General features: G+C 34.8%; 3 protein-coding genes, 1 long non-coding RNA gene and 1 other non-coding gene across 6 annotated transcripts; 2 read left to right on the top strand and 3 right to left on the bottom strand.

Annotated features, from left to right (window-relative positions):
• The first annotated feature begins 791 nt into the window (after positions 1-791).
• Positions 792-4,703, top strand: LOC142537060 (LRR receptor-like serine/threonine-protein kinase RPK2). Its single transcript, XM_075642600.1, has one exon. It carries the CDS (start codon positions 1,087-1,089, stop codon positions 4,489-4,491), a length of 3,405 nt encoding a protein of 1,134 aa, XP_075498715.1. The 5' UTR covers positions 792-1,086; the 3' UTR covers positions 4,492-4,703.
• Positions 4,704-5,797: 1,094 nt separating this feature from the next.
• LOC142537058 (nuclear transport factor 2-like) lies at positions 5,798-10,566 on the bottom strand. 2 transcript variants are annotated; one of them, XM_075642598.1, is made up of 8 exons: positions 10,436-10,566; positions 9,331-9,517; positions 7,541-7,835; positions 7,038-7,451; positions 6,733-6,854; positions 6,582-6,647; positions 6,298-6,361; positions 5,798-6,188 (listed from the first exon to the last, which is right to left on the bottom strand). In XM_075642598.1, the coding sequence occupies exons 2-8, from the start codon at positions 9,514-9,516 to the stop codon at positions 5,968-5,970; spliced, it is 1,368 nt and encodes a 455-aa protein (XP_075498713.1). In that variant the 5' UTR covers position 9,517; positions 10,436-10,566; the 3' UTR covers positions 5,798-5,967. The 2 variants fall into 2 exon arrangements, with proteins under 2 accessions (XP_075498713.1, XP_075498714.1); XM_075642599.1 differs by having other exon boundaries at positions 9,331-9,536; positions 10,462-10,520.
• Positions 10,567-13,845: 3,279 nt separating this feature from the next.
• LOC142537056 (uncharacterized) lies at positions 13,846-16,130 on the top strand. The gene is made up of 3 exons (XM_075642596.1): positions 13,846-13,938; positions 14,029-14,085; positions 14,213-16,130. The coding sequence occupies exon 3, from the start codon at positions 14,365-14,367 to the stop codon at positions 15,352-15,354; it is 990 nt and encodes a 329-aa protein (XP_075498711.1). The 5' UTR covers positions 13,846-13,938; positions 14,029-14,085; positions 14,213-14,364; the 3' UTR covers positions 15,355-16,130.
• Positions 16,131-17,244: 1,114 nt separating this feature from the next.
• On the bottom strand, positions 17,245-17,316 carry TRNAT-CGU (transfer RNA threonine (anticodon CGU)). The gene has a single exon. It is a non-coding gene; the product is annotated as a tRNA-Thr (tRNA).
• Positions 17,317-17,900: 584 nt separating this feature from the next.
• On the bottom strand, positions 17,901-19,525 carry LOC142538096 (uncharacterized). The gene is made up of 2 exons (XR_012818645.1): positions 18,739-19,525; positions 17,901-18,183 (listed from the first exon to the last, which is right to left on the bottom strand). It is a non-coding gene; the product is annotated as an uncharacterized LOC142538096 (long non-coding RNA).
• Positions 19,526-20,043: the final 518 nt, after the last annotated feature.

Genomic DNA, 20,043 nt, shown 5'->3' with positions numbered 1-20,043 from the left:
AACCCAATTGACTGATGGGCAAAACATCGATGGACTGGTCCCCATACTTCTTGCTGTGAGTGGGCCCATCGGTTAATCATCTCGCAAAACTTTTACGAATATTTAAAAAAAAATTTAAAAAAGTCCAATTATTGTTCCTCGAAAAATAATATATATCTATATATATATATATATATATATATATATATATTTGAAACAGAAAAATAATATATTAAAATGGGCAGATTGTAGCTGTCATGTTCTTAAAGAATATCCCTTACCGGATATGAATTAGGTGTCATTAGAATTTAGTATCACTTAATTATTTGTATAAGCCATTGCTATAGAATGTAGGTTGGTCACTTGTCATGGGTTTTTATCAGAAAATTGAAAATATAATATTTTATTTATAAGATAATTCTCCATCCAAAAAAATATATTATATAAGCTAATCAATCAATATAATTTAATAACGTCACATTATATATATATATATTATTTTGTTATTTTGTCCGCAAACCGTGCAAATTTCTGTGTAAATCAATAAAGTTACATTCATTTTTTGGATATAGAGGTGAGTACGAATAGGAGACAACATAAAAAAATTATATACATATATTTATTACCATGTTTTTATCACAAACACAATTCCCTTCTATATTCTATCAAGTTTAAAATTATGAACCACAAACTATTTCAATAATTTTGAATTAAAACAGAGAAAAAGGTTGGCATGAAAATGACTGTTTTGTTATTATCATGCACATATTAATTTTCTTTCTGGCTTTTATGCAGACAAATTCATTTATTTTAAATAATAGCAATCTGATAAAATGAAGTAATCAGAGGAAGTCTGTGATTGAGTCCAGCTGAAGACTCAAAATTCCATGGAAATGGTAAACCCTGAGAAAAATCAAAGGAGAAAACAAATGTGAATTTCAACCCATTTCTACTAGCAAGGAAAAACGTTTTTGCGGCCTCCAATCAGTCCTGAATCCGTTGTTTCAGAAGGATAATTTTTTTTGTATTTGGCCAAGGCTTAAGGGTGAAAACCCAAAATCAGTGTTTGGGTTGAGGTCCGGGTGTTTTCTCGGGATTTTTCGGGATATGGGTCTTTTAACGTCTGCTGTGAAATGGTGCAATATTCATAAACCGTTGAAGTTCTTCAGTTTCTTATGTGTGTTGTTTTTGGTTCGTAACAACGGAGTTTCGGGCTCCGATTCGGATAAATCTGCACTCTTGGCCTTCAAGGATTCGGTTTCGGATCCTAACGGGGCTCTGAATGGATGGAGTTTGGAAACTCGAGATCATTGCTCGTGGGCCGGGATTTCTTGTGATTCGAGTTATCGGGTCGTAGCCTTGAATCTCACCGGTGGAGGTAATTCTTTTTCTTGTGCTAGAATTTCTCAATTCCCACTGTACGGTTTTGGAATTAGGAGGCTTTGTTTAGGTCGCGATAGTAAAGTTAAAATCTTGGGTAAACTGCCTGTGGCCGTTGCTAAGCTGAGCGAGCTTAAGATTTTATCACTTCCTTTCAACGAACTCAATGGTGAAATTCCTGTGGAGATTTGGGGTATGGAAAAACTTGAGGTTCTTGACCTCGAAGGTAATTATATTTCAGGATCGTTGCCTGCTTCTTTTAGTGGGTTGATGAAATTGAAAGTGCTTAACTTGGGTTTCAATGAGCTTTTCGGGGAGTTACCCAGTTCCTTATCAAACTGTGCGGCTCTTCAAGAACTGAATTTAGCTGGTAATCAAATTAATGGATCGATTCCAGGATTTTTTGGGGGTTTTAGACTTTTGAGGGGCCTTTATTTGTCCTATAATCTACTTAGTGGATCGATTCCTGCTGAGATTGGGGATGGTTGTGGGAAGCTTGAACATTTAGATCTTTCGAGTAATTATTTATCTGAATCTATTCCGAAAAGTCTTGGGAACTGTGGGGTGTTGAAGACCCTTTTGCTGTACTCTAATGTGTTGGAGGACACCATTCCGAGTGAAATTGGTCAACTGAGTCAACTTGAAGTGCTGGATGTGTCAAGAAACAATTTTGGTGGTGCTATACCGAGTGAGATTGGAAATTGCACAAATTTAGAAGTCCTCGTTTTGTCGAATTCATGGGATCCTCTTCCGGATGTTTCGCGGTTAGACAGTAGATCTAAATTTGGAAAATTAGCGTTTACAGCTGATGAATTCAATTTTTATGATGGTAGCATTCCTGCCGGAATCACGAGTCTCTCGAGCTTGAGGATGTTGTGGGCTCCTCAAGCGAATTTGGAAGGAGATTTTCCTTCAAGTTGGGGTGAATGCAATAATTTGGAGATGTTGAACTTGGCTCAGAACTTTTTCACTGGGGAAATCTCCGAGAGGTTTAGCAATTGCAAGAAGCTGAGCTTTCTTGATTTGAGCTCAAACAGACTTAGTGGGGAGATAAATGACAAAATTCCTGTTCCCTGTATGATTCTGTTTGATATCAGTGGAAATTTTATGTCAGGTTCAATTCCAAAATTTAATTTTGGATCTTGTTCTCCTATTCAATCCAATCACGAGCGTTCTGTTGAGCCTTGTGATCCTTTCTCTGCCTGTGTATCATATTTTGGTTTTAGAACTCAATTTGAAGACTTTTTGCCGTATCCTGGACATTGTGGTAGTTTTGTAATATTGCATAATTTTGGTTCTAACAACTTTACCGGCCCTGTGCTGTCAATGCCTATCGCGTCAGAAAGGTTAGGTAATCACAGTGTTTATGCATTTCTTGCCGGGAGGAACAAGCTTACTGGAACATTTCCTGGAACCCTTTTTGAGAAGTGTGATCTAGTGAAAGGGACAATTATCAATGTCACTGACAATGGGTTATCTGGTCAAATTCCAACCGATATTGCCACTATGTGCAAGTCTTTGATCGTCCTGGATTCTTCCAGTAACAAAATAGCTGGAAGCTTGCCTCCTAGCTTTGGCCGCTTAATTTCACTTTTTGTTCTAAATCTGAGCTGGAACACTCTCCAAGGACCGATTCCTAGTACCCTTGGTGAGATTAAGGATCTCCAGTATCTTTCTTTGTCTGGAAATTACCTGAATGGTTCGATCCCCACAAACTTGGGGCAGTTATACTCTCTAGAAGTTCTTGATCTATCTTGGAACTCGTTATCTGGTGAAATTCCAAAAGATCTTTCAAATTTGATGAATTTAACTATCCTTCTTTTGAACAATAATAAGCTAACTGGGCAGCTTCCCCCCAACTTGGCAAATGTCTCCTCTCTGTCGATGTTTAACGTGTCATTTAATAATTTGTCTGGGCCCGTGCCTTTGAACGATAGTTTTATCCAGTGCAATTGCTATCTTGGGAATCCACTTCTCCATTGCCCCATGTCCTCTTTATCTTCATCTTTTGCTGATCAACAGGGAAGAACAGGGAATCTGCAAAATGATGCTTCTTTGAATCCAGAAGAAAATGGGGGCGATGGTGGGTTGAACTCAATTGAAGTTGCTTCTATAACATCCGCTGCAGCCATTGTCTCAGTTCTTATTGCGCTTATTGTCCTCCTATGCTATACTAGAAAGTGGAAACCAAGGTCCCGAGTTAGTGGAACTTCTAGAAAGGAAGTGATAGTCTTTACTGACATTGGGGTTCCTCTAACATTCGAGAATGTGGTGCTTGCCACTGGGAGTTTTAACGCCAGCAACTGTATCGGCAGTGGAGGTTTTGGAGCAACATACAAAGCAGAGATTGCGCCTGGTGTCTTAGTGGCTATTAAACGGCTTGCATTAGGTCGTTTCCAAGGCGTTCAACAATTTGATGCAGAAATCAAAACCCTGGGAAGGTTTCGTCATCAAAATCTTGTGACTTTGATAGGATATCATGCCAGTGAGACTGAAATGTTTCTTGTGTATAACTACTTACCAGGTGGCAATCTTGAAAAATTTATACATGAACGATCGGTTAGAGATGTTGATTGGAGGATACTGCACAAGATCGCCTTGGACATTGCTCGGGCACTTGCCTATTTACATGACCAGTGTGTGCCACGAGTGCTTCATCGAGACGTGAAGCCTAGCAATATATTGTTGGATGAGGAATATAATGCCTATTTATCTGATTTTGGACTAGCACGGCTTCTTGGAACTTCAGAAACACATGCAACAACTGGTGTGGCCGGGACATTTGGATATGTAGCTCCTGAATATGCAATGACATGCCGTGTCTCTGACAAGGCTGACGTCTATAGCTATGGGGTTGTACTTCTTGAGTTGATATCCGACAAAAAGGCACTGGATCCCTCGTTTTCATCATACGGAAATGGCTTCAACATCGTTGCTTGGGGAAGCATGCTCTTGAGTCAAGGGCGTGCCAAAGAGTTCTTTGCATCTGGATTGTGGGATGCAGGGCCGCACGACGATTTGGTTGAAGTGCTACACTTGGCCGTGGTGTGCACTGCTGACTCCCTCTCTAACAGGCCGACGATGAAGCAAGTGATGAGACGGCTTAAACAGCTTCATCCTCCATCTTGGTAGTTATGTACGGGGGAATTGGTTTATTTGATGTAGCAATCCATAGGTAGAAGCTAATCCGTAAATTTGTGTTTGTCTTCGAATGAATTGTGGGTATTTGTAAATTGTAGTGCAGCTTTGGTTCCATTTCTACACGCTGTTTTGTTATAATTTAGGGGTTTAAGTTCTGCAAAATGATGTATACTTGTTTGTCCTTTTTCTTTTTTTTTTTTTGGTTGTTGGAATAAAAACTATAGAGAACAGGCTTTTTACCGGTATTCTTATTGCTGATACCGGTGTACGAACATCTGTATACTTGAATTTATCTGTTCCAGAGAATATAAAAAAGGACTAATTTGGAAAACATTTAAGAATTTATGTTTCAGCCTTTTTTTCCACAAAATACGTATGATGTATCCAAACATTACGTTTATTTTCTTGTCGCCCTGAATTTTTTACAACTAGCTTGATCGATCATACAACGAGGCCAAAATTCATCTTAAACGAACACGATACAATATAAAATATTGGACAGCTTGATATACCATAAAATTTCTATAAATTAATAATATTAGGACGATATAGATTTTATTAATTTGGAAAAATATTAATTAATCAACAAATTATCATCCAAAGAGTATTTTTTTTCAATTCAAAGTGAACGTAAAGCACATAAAAAGACATCGTGTTCAATGTACGCATCTTATTAATAAAAAAAAAAAATTCATTCATACACATATAAAAACAAGTAAATGATATTATTTTTTAATAATTAAAAAATAATTGTAGAATTTGAATTAAAGACATTTGCATCTATGAGCTCAATGAGATTAATTAGGCATAAATTCAACTAAATTTAATTTTCAAAAATAAAAACAAATAACAGTAAATTATATTTTAATAAATTGTCTTACTTATAATTTTTATTAGATAATTATTAATGTATACTATAGTATATTAGTTCAAGGTGAGATCGAGACAAGATATTATTTTAAAAATATTATTAATTTATAAAAAAAATTATTTTGAATACTCATTCGATAATATGACATATAAAAATACTTGAATAGCTCATTTATTGAGTGAGTAAATGACTGTTTCATCTTATATAATATAAAATTTAACCATAGCTTACATATTTTTCTATATATAATATTACCAAAATTCACCCTGTCCGTGTGTCTTATCCTATTATTTCAACTGATCCCATATCACTTGAAATCTGTGAACAAACACTAGAGGACCCATGTAGAACGAATTTACAAGTACCTAGGTTATGTAATTATGTAATCCAAAACTTTAATATTTGCAGTAAAGGTAAAAACAAGTGGAAAAGCAATTTCCAGCCGACAAAATAATTAATTTATTGCAATTAAAATTCCTCTACACAGTTAGAAAGAATAACTGAACCGTTACTACTCCACTCCTAGGAAAGAAGATGCCAGAAAGATAACGAAAATTGTGTCAAAATTGCTGCTCATATATCTAAAAGATACATACTTACGTTGAACCAGTATTCTGACTCAGGCCAAGAAGTCGATTACCTCTCCCTCTTCCTTGTTGATAACCATCCCCATTACGTCCACTGCTAAAGTTCCCTCGGCCCCTGAAGCTATCGTTTCTCACATAGGTTCGACCACCACTGAAGTTTCCACGGCCTCTGAAATTGTCATTACGAAACCCTCCACGTGAAGAATTGAAACGACCCCTCCCAATGCCAACTGTCACAGTAACATAATCAATATATCATATGAAGAACCACTAATATGTAACAAGTTCCTAGAAAAGAGATAACGACACCAGTATAATTTTAGCATAGGTATGACTCACCTCGAGTTGTAGTCCTCTTTATCTCCACTGTGGCTTGACGATCTCCAATTGTTATAGGAGAAGCCTGAAAGAGTAAATTATTTATAAATACATAGTAATAGAGGGATATGTCGTAAGAGTTATTGATCATATGTTCTCTAATAAACAAATTATTGCAATAGGATAAATATGCAAAATGGTGAATCAGAACAGTCAAACTTCTAGATCTGTCTGATTTCAGATGTATGAAATCAAGGTCAAGGTGGTAATTGACTACATAAAGAACATATTCAAAGAACCTGGACCTTAATTGCATTTTGCATGGAGCTAAAATCTTGAAATTCAACAAAGCCAAAACAGAATCCTTGTTGCTGCATAAAAGAATAGATGACATTATTATCAACAGAAGCTGAGCAAGTAGAATTAAACAGCAAAAAAAGTGGTGGTAAAATCAACCTTATTGCTTCTGACTTGTACTCCGTCTTGCTTTATAGTCCCGAATTTCTTGAATTCAGCTTCAAGCTGATCGACTGTTGCATTTAGAGGCAAATTGCGGATATATATGGAGTGACCATCCACTGTAAGAAATAAGGCAAAAATATAAATATACATCTTTGGAATGACTGCTTTAGAACAAAAAAATTGTAGATAAGCAACAAGTGGCTTCATATCAAGTTTTGTTTTCCAGAATCTCATGCTGTCAGGCCCATAGTGCTTGTTCTTACTCAAATTAGCTGATATGACTGTAAAATCAAAAATACCTTCGTCCTGGTCATCTTTGCCTTCCGGGGTATCAATAGGTGCTGAAGGGGCAGATGCTTCAGGGCCCAATGACTCGGCAGCTGGAATAACAGTTTGTTTCTCAGGTTTTATAAATCTTGCAGTGTTAGCAGGGACATAAACTTTGGTCGGACCCTTCTTTGTTTGTGAGCTCACAATTGATGCATATGATTTTTTGGGAACATCATCTTCAAATGCAGAAGCATCTGATTCTGCATTCGCAGATACGTGATTCTCATCAGGATGAGATTTAGCTTCAACAACAATATCCCTGTCATGACTAATTTGTTTTTCATCAACCTCTTGGCCAATGGTTTTCTCCTCCACAGTCCCAATTTCCTCTTCATGAGAAGCTGTATTGTTTGAGGTGGGCGTATCAACCACTTGAACAGGTTCTGGAAAAAATTGAAGTTGATAAAAAGACCGAAAAAAAGTGATAGCAAGACCATGTTGTAATTCATTTGAAACCAGTTATACAGCCAACCTGGATCTTGGGCCACATAATGTAATGCTGAGTCACCTACTCCGTTTGTCACTTCACTGATGTTTGGTTCACTCTCCTCCACATATCGGAAAACATCATTTTTAACGTAATACCCATTATCTTGAGGAGCAAGAAAAAAGGTTTGTGAGAATTTCCTCCTCAGGTTGTCCTTTCCAGTCAAGCAACCAGTAACTAGGACAATCACTCCATCCTTGTACGAATCCTGGGCGTCAGCAGTCTTTATCTCTGCCTTGTAGTTGTTGTAGTCCAAGGAACAAATTTTATCATTGATGCTCTGGGGAAAAAAAAACATTACAAAGGTTTATATCATCCATTTCTCGCATGAACATATGAACGTAATGGATAAACAGAATGTCGATTGTCATATCAAAGATGCTATAATATTTTTGCTCTACCAGAGGGCAATAATAGAATTTGATCAATTTATCATCAATAAGCAGTAGAGAATACGAGACAGGTGAATGCTGAGGAAACTGGTATTTATAAATTTTTCTTCTAGTATCTTAGAAGAAAATTATTTTGCAATTTCTTGCAAGTCTTCCTGTTAAGAGTTTAGGACACAAAAAATCAACCAGTCACATTTATTCACCTGGCTAATTACAAGATTTACAGTTGGAGAAAATTCTCCATAATTTTATTAGAGTTAATGGCTCTCACTTTTTCAAGAAAAACACTTGTCCATTTACTTCAGTATCTCAAATGGAAGTGTTTTGACACACACACACACATTTTATAACCTTACGAGGTTACAAACATGCATATTTGCAATTTTTCATCTGTTCCAAAGTCGTTGGCCAAAGATGGGAACGACCTTACGAATTAAAAAAATATCTGGAAGTAAGAGCACCCTTAATTATTTTACTGAGATGCCTTATTATTTGGACCAGAATTACAGTCCCACTCGAAGTATTTCAGCATGGTCCAAAATTGGGGAAAACCATTTCTGATAGGACTTGGACATGGTGGATTTGTATATTAGAACAATAGTTGTGCATTTATTTTTGCGACAGGCAGGCTTCAAATTCGTTGAGGAAAAATGGATGTTCCGCGGATTTGATTGACGTGTAAACGAACAATGTGAACTGTTGTATCTTTTATCATCACTTCGTCTTTTAACCCCACATTTTGTGGTATCCCATAACAAATGTACCTAAGCTATATCTTATTCATAGTTTACACAAGTTTCCAAGTAAATAATCAAGCGAAAAACCAGGAGCTTTCTTGAGCATCAGGGATTTTTCGAGCAACAATCAACATTTACACCTCAGGGAGCCAAGCTTAAGTACAGAAAGACCCAAAATTGTTAAAGGGGATCTGGGGATGCTATTTTTTCCAGAGACAGCGCATCATATCTCTGGTAAATTCAGAAGGGACATCTAATCACCAACAGTCAAAATCAAACCGGTTAAAATCACTTATATCTGCTACTTATGTCATGTTTGAATTGAACTTTTTTCCATTGGAGCACATTAAACTTAATGAAAACTGATCGTGTGGTACATTAGTATAGCGGCAAAAAAATTCTACACGTTGATGTAAGCGGCGCGATAAATCGGAACTGAAAGGGAAGCATAAACAAGTACAGGGTAATGAACTTTTGAAGATACAACTAACAATATTTAAATATATAATACACGTAATACAATCAATGAGAATAAAGCAGTTCAAGACAAACATGAATATCTCAAAAAAACAATCTTTAGATATACGCAGATCCAGAAAAGAAAAAAGGTGAAAAATTGGTATTTGGGAAAATCATAACGACTTACTTTCATAGTTGTCACAGTCGTCATAAGACCATTAGGATCTGGGCGACTCAACACACTCGAATCATTGTAAAATCGGTGAACTAACTCAGGAGACTGATGAAGAATATGGTAATACTGCTCAACAAAAGCATTTCCGACCACTTGAGCACTGGGAGCAGGCAGAGGACTCACAGTTTGCATGGCCATTCTTTAGAAAAGAAAATAAACTCAAAGTCAAAATGGGTTCAGAAAATCACGAGGGTCAAAATCAATCTCCTATAAGCTCTTTCACATATCTTTGCCTGTAGTTTGGTGCATAATCTTTTATGAGACAAAAAGAAATTAAATACAGCTTAACATAATTTGTGTTTTGATCACTCTAGCTCTAATTAGTATTAATTCAATGTATATATAATATTTACTTTCTGGTAAACTCAAAATTAAGCAAGAACTAATCCCACCTGAATTCCACCATTTTTTAACTTTTAAAAAACCTTAATTCAAAAAGCAAGATCAAGTAAAAAGGCACTTTATCATGTTCACCAATTAAAGGAAACAAATTTTCAATTGAGAAATTTTTTTCTAAAAAATACACAATCTTGATCCGGAAACTAACCAAAGGATTATAATTTATCGAGACAAAACAGCACAAACTAGGGTTAACTAAACTCAAGATCTGCGTGGAATAGCAATAAACAGAGTAAAAGCATCTTTAACAACAAATAATGAGAAAAAAGACATCTCTTAACCGTGAACCCTAATCAGTCAAATTTATTATTATACCATAAACCATGAAAACTTCTCAAAAAAATTGAGAACCTTTTACAGAATCTTTTACGCCTGAAAAATACACATAAATCTCAAAAGTAAACAATAAATCTAACCAATGGATGGATTTTACGAATTCCGCCAGCAGATCTAACTGAGACACGTCTCAACAACAAAATCAAAGAGACAAAGCTTCACGCGGATTGAGAAATCATGTGCAAAAACATATCAACTTAACAAACACACATTCTCGACCAAACGAAAGCTAGCAATCATATACACGGCGTAAAAACAACGAAAAAATTCGACAAAAAAAGTGTCTTTAGTGTGATCTGAAAGTGGTGATAACACCAATTACCCGATAGAGACGATCGGAGAGCGAACGAGCGAGAGAATTTGGAGAGGTAGAAGATTCAAGAGCCGAGACTTTTAGTTCTGAAGCCGGAGTACTTGCATACAATTGAAGGTTTGGCTTTAATTAGTTTTCTCGATTTATATGTTTAATTTAATTTGCTGATTTCTTTTTTCATGTTTGCAAAATCTATACCTGTCCTAGTAGGATTGCACAGGTTAGGTTTTGGGCCGTTGTTCAGCCCAATTCATGTATTAAATTTCAAATTTTAATAAGCCCAACTTTAAACAATAATATCAGAGGATTATTGGGCTTTTCGCTGGCTATTTCATGCTTTATATGATTATATAGTCAAAATTTTGTATATGCATTCCTTTTTTTAAAAAGAAAAATTAAATTTATAAAAGTAAAAATCCAATTTTTAATTATATGATTTTTAATAAGTTTTAATTATTTATTTTTTTTACATAAACTTAGTTTTTTTATGTCAAAAGGATATTTTGGGGAATGAAAAAAACTATTCATGAGTCATGACACTAATTTGTCTCTAATACGTCAAACAACTTATATATATATATATATACAAAACACACACACACACACACAAGGCAATCATATATTAAAATTTATTTAAAAAATTAGATTCATTAAATTTTCAAACTTTAATTTTATACTCTAAATGGATTTTTATAGTCATAGTTATCAATTCGATTTACACTTCATTATATGGGCTATGCATTTTTTGTTTTGGTAAGAGACTTAACGAAAAAATCACGTCCGTTTTGTTATGAAATACCAGGTTCGATATAATTTTAATATTAATTAACCAAAAATTCGATATCGATACAAGATTTTTTCAAATCCAACTAATTTAATTAATTCCATGTATCTAGTTATTTAGGTTCATGGAGATAATTATATTTTTTGATATGTAATTTGTATTTTGTCTATTGTTTTCGTGTTAACAATGAACTTGTATTTTTTCACCAATATATATACATATATATATATATATATATACACATATAAAACCCAGCTACATTTCATGAGGATATATTTAATATAATATTAAAAATAAATAAAGGGATCGATAAAATAATGTATCATGAAGTACTGCAAGTGCCAGCACTACCTTTTATCACTTAAATAACACAGCTAGCACTCAACTAGGACCAGCTTCTACTTACAATTAACTTCATCAAATTAATTCAATTTATTGCTTTATATATGTCGCTTCCAGTTTAATTTTTGGTCGGTAATGAAATTTGTGCCTTGTATCGACAACTTCTTGATTTGAACGAATAACCTGCTTAAGTGGCGATGGCAACTTGATTGCATGGACGGGAGATATGCATTTGAATTATGTTATTTGGAATCATAATTTTGATATGCTGTACACTCACCGTACTCAGATCTCTCCATCCATTCATCCATCCAAACAGTATGCTAAGTAAATTTATAAGGAAATAATATTTAAAACAATTAAGCATATAATATTTTTATTAATCTAAGTAATTTTTCTTATATATATATATATATATATATATATATATATATATATATATAGCTATCTATTATTCGTCCGGACGTGTAATAAACATTCACATGCTCACTTTAAGTAGGAGCAGCACACCACCCTGATATAATATCTGCTTGACCTTGTATTGTCTGCATGAAATTAATTGTTGAATATAAATAAAAGAGTACCCTCTGCGACGCTTTTTAAAAAGAGAGACCCCTCAATATTCACTCATTACTCTTCATATAATTATTCAACTTTTATTCATTTTCTATCAGTAATTAATAACATTCTTGTAAATAAATATACAGCTTATAATTAATAGTTCAATAACTTTTGTTTTACGGAATTAAAATGGGATTAATCTGGCTTCGAGTCGAAAAAAATATGGTAAGCTAGCTAATGGAGGTTTAAAAAGGATGTATCCCTGATACTCTCACTTAAGACAAAAACTTGTGTGAGACGGTCTCACGGGTCGTATTTTGTGAGACGGATATCTTATTTGGGTCATCTATGAAAATGTATTATTTTTTATGCTAAGATTATTATTTTTTATTGTGAATATCGTTAGGGTTGACCCGTCTCACAGATAAAGATTCGTGATACCGTCTCACAAGAGACCTACTCCTGACCTAAATTAAAGCACCCTCTGTCTAGGATATATCATATATTTGTAGACCATTTACTTCGCAATAATGCAACTTGGGAATTATAATTCATACATTTGAATATTTAAAAATGTAGATTTTAAAATTTTTAATAAGTCGTCCATTTATATTTTAGGATAAAATTTTTTATATATAATATATATATATATATATATATATAAATATAATATGTGACAATTTAAAACTTTATGGAGTGAACTTGTGAAATTCGAATTAATGAGTATAGTTTTGTTTTATGGAACCTGTTCTTCTAATACAAAGGACGTCAGTACTGGACTAACAAGCAGCTAAGGTTGATGAATATATAAAATTAATATATTTTTTAATTAATGTGTAATTTTTTTTAAAAAAATTAATATTTCATCTACTTAAATATATAATTAATTCGGTCATTTCCTCAATATTCATCGATCGAGTCTCTAATCCAAGATCCTAACCTGTGTATGCATTTCCACATATATATATATACTAATATTAGACAGGTTTACTTATCATCAAATCCTCAATAATTTAAAGTTATTGTAGAATCAATTAATTTGTGAAGTGATTGAAAGTTTTTTTTTATCTTACAATATTAGTCTAATGCAACGAAATTAAATATATATATTTAATGGACAGCTGTTTCTTTAATTAAGATTGATTACAATCGAAGAAATTAATTTAGTTCAGTCCTTTGTCCTTTCCACCTTATATGGTTTGTGTAATAAATACAAAGCATCAAAAAAACAATATAATGGGTAAAAATCTAATAATTTCTCGTGATTGATTTTATGCATATATAATAATTAATTAACATGTCTTTTCAATATTGGAGAAGTACTTAAGACCCGTGGTTCATCAATAATTTACTTGTCTTTCTCACAGGAACACAAGCAATTAGTACTATTTGGTAAAAATCAAAGTTGTCTCGACCTCTTATGCAATATGGAGGCAGAATGCATGTGAGTCGAAGAACCTAAGTACTCCACAATTATTTGCTTGGCTGATGTAAAATTAACCAACTTTTCTTTGGTCGTAAAATAAGAATTTAAAAATACTAGGTATATAATATACTATATAGTATAATATACTATTTATATATCAGATGCGTACATGTGGTTCGATCGAATTCAAGAATTTAAGAATTTCATAGCAGGAAATAAAAATAGCTAGTGTGGTACAATCTCTGTAGAAAAAAAAGGTTCACTCAAAATGTACTCAACCAGTAAGCAAATGGTTAATTACCAATCAAGCCCACAATATATAGGTGGTGTGACAAAGAAAACTGATAGAATAAATAACGTGGCCGCCTTTGCACCATTATTTCCTGCCGATGGAGCTTGGTCGGTTGCAGACCGGCATCTTGTTTTCTCTGATATTCATACATATTTAGATGTATATTATATACTAATTTATATGAAAGTGATTTTCAGATTTCCAGGCTGACAATTTCTGAATCAAGAAAGGCCGAAGAAATCAGAAGTCTTGGGGTAAGTACTTATTTGTTATGATTTGTTTGAACACTGAGAGTTCAAATAGACGTGTCTTTCCATAGATTTCATGAAGAAGCTGATGTTTTCTCAAAGAAATTTGATCCTGACCGTTTCAACATAACAGAAAATTGGTGCTGGGATTTTGAGGTTTGTGCCGATAAAAAGAAACATCTTTTCAAGATCCAACATGCTTATCCATTTCAGTAGGTAATTCACTTTCTTTATGGTAAATATATGTTGTGATCAGAGAGAGATCAGACGTATAGATATACAAGAATGATTCAAAGGGGAGAAGATTTTACTACACTGATTCAAGAAATAAGCACCAAAAGTACACAGGAAGCCAAAACATCCAAGCTGGCCTCATCAGGTACTTCAGCAACATCTTGGTCTAGGTTAAAAGATCCACGAATCGTGCGAGTCTCTCGAGTATTTGGTGGGAAAGATAGACACAGCAAAGTCTGCACAGCCAAAGGCTTGAGGGACAGGCGGGTAAGGCTATCGGTCCCGACTGCCATACAATTGTATGATCTTCAAGAGAGATTAGAGCTAAATCAGCCAAGCAAGGTGGTGGATTGGCTTCTTAATGCTGCGAAAGATGAGATTGATAAATTGCCTCCATTAGAAATCCCTAATGGACTAAGCTTTAGCACACAAAGTCTCCGTCCAAATCCAAGTTTTCTTGAATTCGGAGCTTCGCAATCAGACAAGTTACAAGGTCTAAATATCGGTGACAGTGCGAATGATTCATTAAAACACCAAAGATCAAGTCCTTTCTGGGGGAAATCAATTGACAATTCAGGTGAAACAAGCGTGAGAGATGAGAATTGGTCAAGAAATGAAGATGAAAACCGATATGTTTCTGCAAGCATCTGTTTGGCTTCTAGGCAAAATCCCACTTCGTTCTCAGGTTTTGTGAATAGTATTTCATCACATAATCCATTTTTTAGACTGGATCCTTCAAATTTAACTCTATCTCAACCTACACAAAGCTATGGTTTGAGTACGGTTACAGCGAATGAAGATTTGCATAATTTCAGCCATTTGCCAATGTCATCCACACTGTCTTTTGCATCAGGATCTCAGGTTCTTTTGTACCAACCAGCTGGAACGGCTACACAATCCCATTTCTCTTCACAAATAGCCGCAATGAATATAGAATTCAACGACCCTAAACAACTGAATTATCAGACCTTAAAATTGTCTACTCCTTCCCTTTCTCCACCTGTTAACTCAAGTTCTGCTCATTCTGTGAGGCCATCATGACAGCCAATCTCCTTTTCTCATAACAATGAAGAAAATGAGCAAAATAATAACAGTAACCAGTTTCATGATTCCAGGTAGCTTTAAAAGGCTCTATATATGCTACACAAACTGGTTCTATTAATTATTTCCTTGAAAAGCGAGTGAGTCACGACTTCGATGAACTTAACATTCTAAGCTGCATCATACACTTTTGTGAGTGAAGATTTTATAGATCACTGTCCAATTACCGAATCATTTATGCTGTGAACTCCTTCTGGAAGAAGTTTATATTGCTTATCATATGCATGCTTGAAAGAAATTGATCACTACATGTCAGCAAGATACCAAGATTTCATGTTGATCAAAGAAAGACTCAACATTGCGAGTGTCTTGCCTATGTATGTTAAAAATATCAAGCCAATGTATTATTGTCATTTATTATTTTGCTCAAGAATGATTTTATTGAATTACACATGAGAGCATTATATAATTGAAACCAATCGTATTGTACTCAATTATCAGTTCCATGTATTTGATTTTTATAAAGCCCTGAAGCGTTTAAAATTACGAACATGCCTAATATCATATTATCTGGGGCACGAAAACCCTAGCTAGCCAGCATCATCGTCCTGTACCCATATAGATTGTTTGGATTTTATTTTCTTTACCATTTATCTTTCTGCAACATGAAGAAGAAAAGGAAGGAAAAGGGCTTAATTTGTTATTGAGTGAATACGATAGGTGCTGTGTTGTCAATGTTAACATATATATAAGATCCAAGAAAGTAGCAGTTGAAGAAAAATAAATTAATAAGCTAGCTTAATCTTGAAGGGGGAAAAAAGCCATAGTGTGGTCCAAAACTAATAAAAGAAATGAAGTGAAAGGGATTGGCTAAGGTACAAAGTTATATTTAGGGTTTTTTTTTTTTTATGTGGCGTGGGTATGTGTAGACGTACAAGGGACCATGCATACACAAAATTCTTGTAGCTAGAAGGGTCCCCATGTGCACTGGTTCTGAAACGTATCTATCATCTGTATTTATGTATACACTAATCGCACCAGACGAATAATTTTTTTTACTCATATTTAGTCATTTTTCATGAATGCTGTTGTGGCGTTGGAAAAAGTTTACTTGGCACCGAGAAATGTTAACGTGTCCGATGTCACATCGTCATTCGATTTTTTTTTTTTTGAAATGAATTCGATTGAAAAAGGTTAAAAATGAAACTAAAATCATAAATTGTCTGGTAAATGACTAAAACCAAAAAATGTGCAAGTTACATTACCAAAAAAGTTAATTTTCCATTAATCGTATGAATAAATCAATTTTAAAAAAATCAAGAGACTAATTATCCACCATAAAAAGCATGAACAAGTAAACTTGAAAATGTCATTTTACTTTCAAAGAGAGTGTATTAAAGCTTTAAATCTACCAGATATTTTCAAATTCAATTAGGTTAGGGTCATGATCATGCAGGTCTTCTTATTTAAATAAATCGCTCAAGGTAAAATATAAAAGAAAACTTGAGTTATTTATCAACTTTAGCTAAGAAATGCACATAAAATATTATATTTATTTCAATTGTCAAGCGATATCAGCAAGGGTAATTCGCATGCGTGGTAGTAATGAGTTTGAACATGAAATGGATTGAAATGATAGACTGCATGTGGATTAAAAAGCCAAGTCCGTGAAGAGATATCAATTTACTAAAATAGTTAATGCTGAAATTGTACTGATCAGTAGGTGTTGAAGCAAAAGTCAAGAATTTGAGAATATGTATATATATATATATATATATATATATATAAAGGACAAAAAAAAGTTGAGAATTCAATAATTATTTGATATGCATTTTTTTGCCAAATCACACTGATGACCAAAGCCAAAAACCAACGAGTGATTTGGACAACAGCTCCCGGCGAGGATCGAACTCGCGACCTTTCGCTTACGAAGCGAACGCAATACCACTATGCTACGGAAGCTGGTAACCATATTCTGCGACATTTTAATTTTATTAAAATTATTATTGTCTCGGCCATTAACCTCCCAATGAATAAGCTCGCTCAATTATCTCTTAATTAGTGAAATATATAGATAATTTTTTTGATTAAATAATTGACTGAGATTAAAAAATAAAAAATACCGTTTTTAGGGTTGTCACGGCTGTTACGACGAGATGAGGAAGGCGGAGCAAAATTTCTTGGATTAGATTCAAGAGTTCACAGAAAGATTAAGAAATTTTGATACGGCATTGCTCCTTCGAGCTAAAGATAAATTTTTTAAAAAATAACAGTGATTAAAGCAATTTTTTTAAAACTAACCATTGACTGCAAATACATGAAAGTAACTTTCCTACAGCTCTTTATCATTCGATCTGTTTGTCCATGAAAGCAAGACATGAAAGAAAAATTGTGGGGGCCCGTGCTCCTGATTAATCTTTAATGACAAAACAACCAGGATTTATTAATGTAAACAGCGAAAGCGATTAAAATTTTCCATTTTGGGCCTACAGAAATTTCGGCATCACCTATTCGTAAATAGGACATCCCAAAAAAAATCAAAACAACACAAACAACATTTATATACTCGAAATAAAGTCATAACATCAATTCACAACCTATAGCCGCACTGGCCAGGACTAAACACATGCAGAGCCGGCAAGGCTCGATCGCACAACTATCAATACAAAACATCGTAAAAATAACAGTACAGCTACACGGGGCATCTCCCCTGTAAATGTATAACTCCATAATATAGTATATATATATCTGGGAACTCTCAACCATGACTCGACGATTGGGCACCACTACCTGACGCTCCACCAGACGCGTCAAATCCTCTTGGATAACCTGCTATGGCATCAAAAACAACCACAGCATAAAAAGAAACGAGGGGTCGGGCCCCAGTACGACGAACCAGTAATATTACGACAAATATAACTGACATGAAATAAAATCAAGTAAAATGCAATGAAATGCAATGCAATGCGTGTCGGTAACAACAAAATAATGGATACCAAAGCGGAGTCCAAATGAAACGCATCAGCAACAAGAACAGTGGCCACCCGTGCCAGGACTGCAGCAACGTAATATCATGCCGCCGCTCATCCATGCACGTAGCATCAAGGGTACGGGAGCGACCCGCTCAGCCCTCATGCAAGTCATCAGGAGTGCTAATCCTACCCACCCACTCCATTGATGACGCAACAACTCGATAGATCAATATCAATAGCAATCAAAGGAGTCAAGGCTCGAAATGCTATGCCACAATAGTATCAACTCAAATAAATGCGAGAATGCAATCACGTATTCACAGAAACAAATAAGGCACGCCACAACTCATTACAAAGTACTTAACGTCATTTCACATCATATAGACGTCATAATAAAACAGTTCATGCGTACCTCAACTGACTTTAATTTACCACAAAATATTTTAAATCCCCAAGAAAGTCCGGTAAATGCCAACTCAGACAAATCACCTGAATATTAATTTAAATGGTCTTATCATCATATAAAAATTCCAGAACCATTTAAATTCGCTAAAAATCCAATTTAAACAATTTAGGCATTTTAAATTTCTAAATTCTCAATATTCGACTAAAATGACTAAAATCAATTATTTCTATTTTATCGTCGCAAAATATTCTTTTTAGCTTTAAATGACGCTAAACTAATATTTAAGCGACTGCGATAAATTCTAGGTTCACCACACTATACCTCCAACTTGCACAATTCCGGAACCTACAACAATAACCCAATAATTAATCAATAATGATACATTATTTGAGTCGAAATTGAATTAAATTCACGTGGGCAACAATTCGCACCGAGGTAGCTTGTAATCTGAACAACAGTGGCTAAAATCAAGCCTACACCGAAGCTCACCGGCAACAGGCGGAAAACTCGCCGGAGAAGATGACCGGAATCACGCAGAAAAACGGAGCCGACGGGTTGTTCTCGAAAATTTGCAAAAGTGGTACCAAAAGGAAGCTTACGACATAAGGAACAAAACCCGTCAATCAATTTTTAGTTTTGAGCGGCGGAATACGACGATTTCAACGGTAAAGCCGGCGGCGTTTTTAGACGGGTTTTCAGAAATCACGATTTCACCTAGCAAGAGTGGTATCAATGGAAAGCTTACGTCGAGAGCTTTCCAATCGTATATTTACTTGAATTTTTTGATCACCGGTGCGGCCACAATCGACGAAATAAATTTTGAAATGTTGAAGAAGAATGGAGAAGATCGGCTACGGGGAGAGAGAAAGCGAAATTCACGTTTCTTTTTTTTTATTTATTTATTTACTTAATCAAACTGGGCCGGGCTTGGGGAATGTGTTTGGGCTGGGCTCTCACATTCTCCCTTATTAATGAAAGATTTCGTCCTCGAAATCTACCATACACAATATTTATACAAAATTGGTTTACAAACATTTACCATTGATAGTACATAGGGAAATCAGAATACATGGAATAATTTATTACATCTTCAAACAAATGAGGTCATTCCTGACGCATCTTAGCCTCTAATTCCCATGTAGCTTCTTCTCTCCCATGTCTACTCCACTGCACCATAACCAGTGGTATAGTCTTATTCCTAAGTTGCTTTTCTTTACGATCAAGAATTTGCACTGGATGCTCAACATAGCTAAGGGAACTATCCAACTCCACCTCATCAGTCCTCAAGACATGAGAAGGATCTGGCTCGTA

The sequence above is a fragment of the Primulina tabacum genome, chromosome 2 (genome assembly GCF_025594145.1).
Source record: "Primulina tabacum isolate GXHZ01 chromosome 2, ASM2559414v2, whole genome shotgun sequence".
Classification (NCBI taxonomy): domain Eukaryota; kingdom Viridiplantae; phylum Streptophyta; class Magnoliopsida; order Lamiales; family Gesneriaceae; genus Primulina; species Primulina tabacum.
The sequence above is the reverse complement of the archived record's forward strand: the minus strand, read 5'-3'. Positions and strand labels throughout refer to the sequence as shown.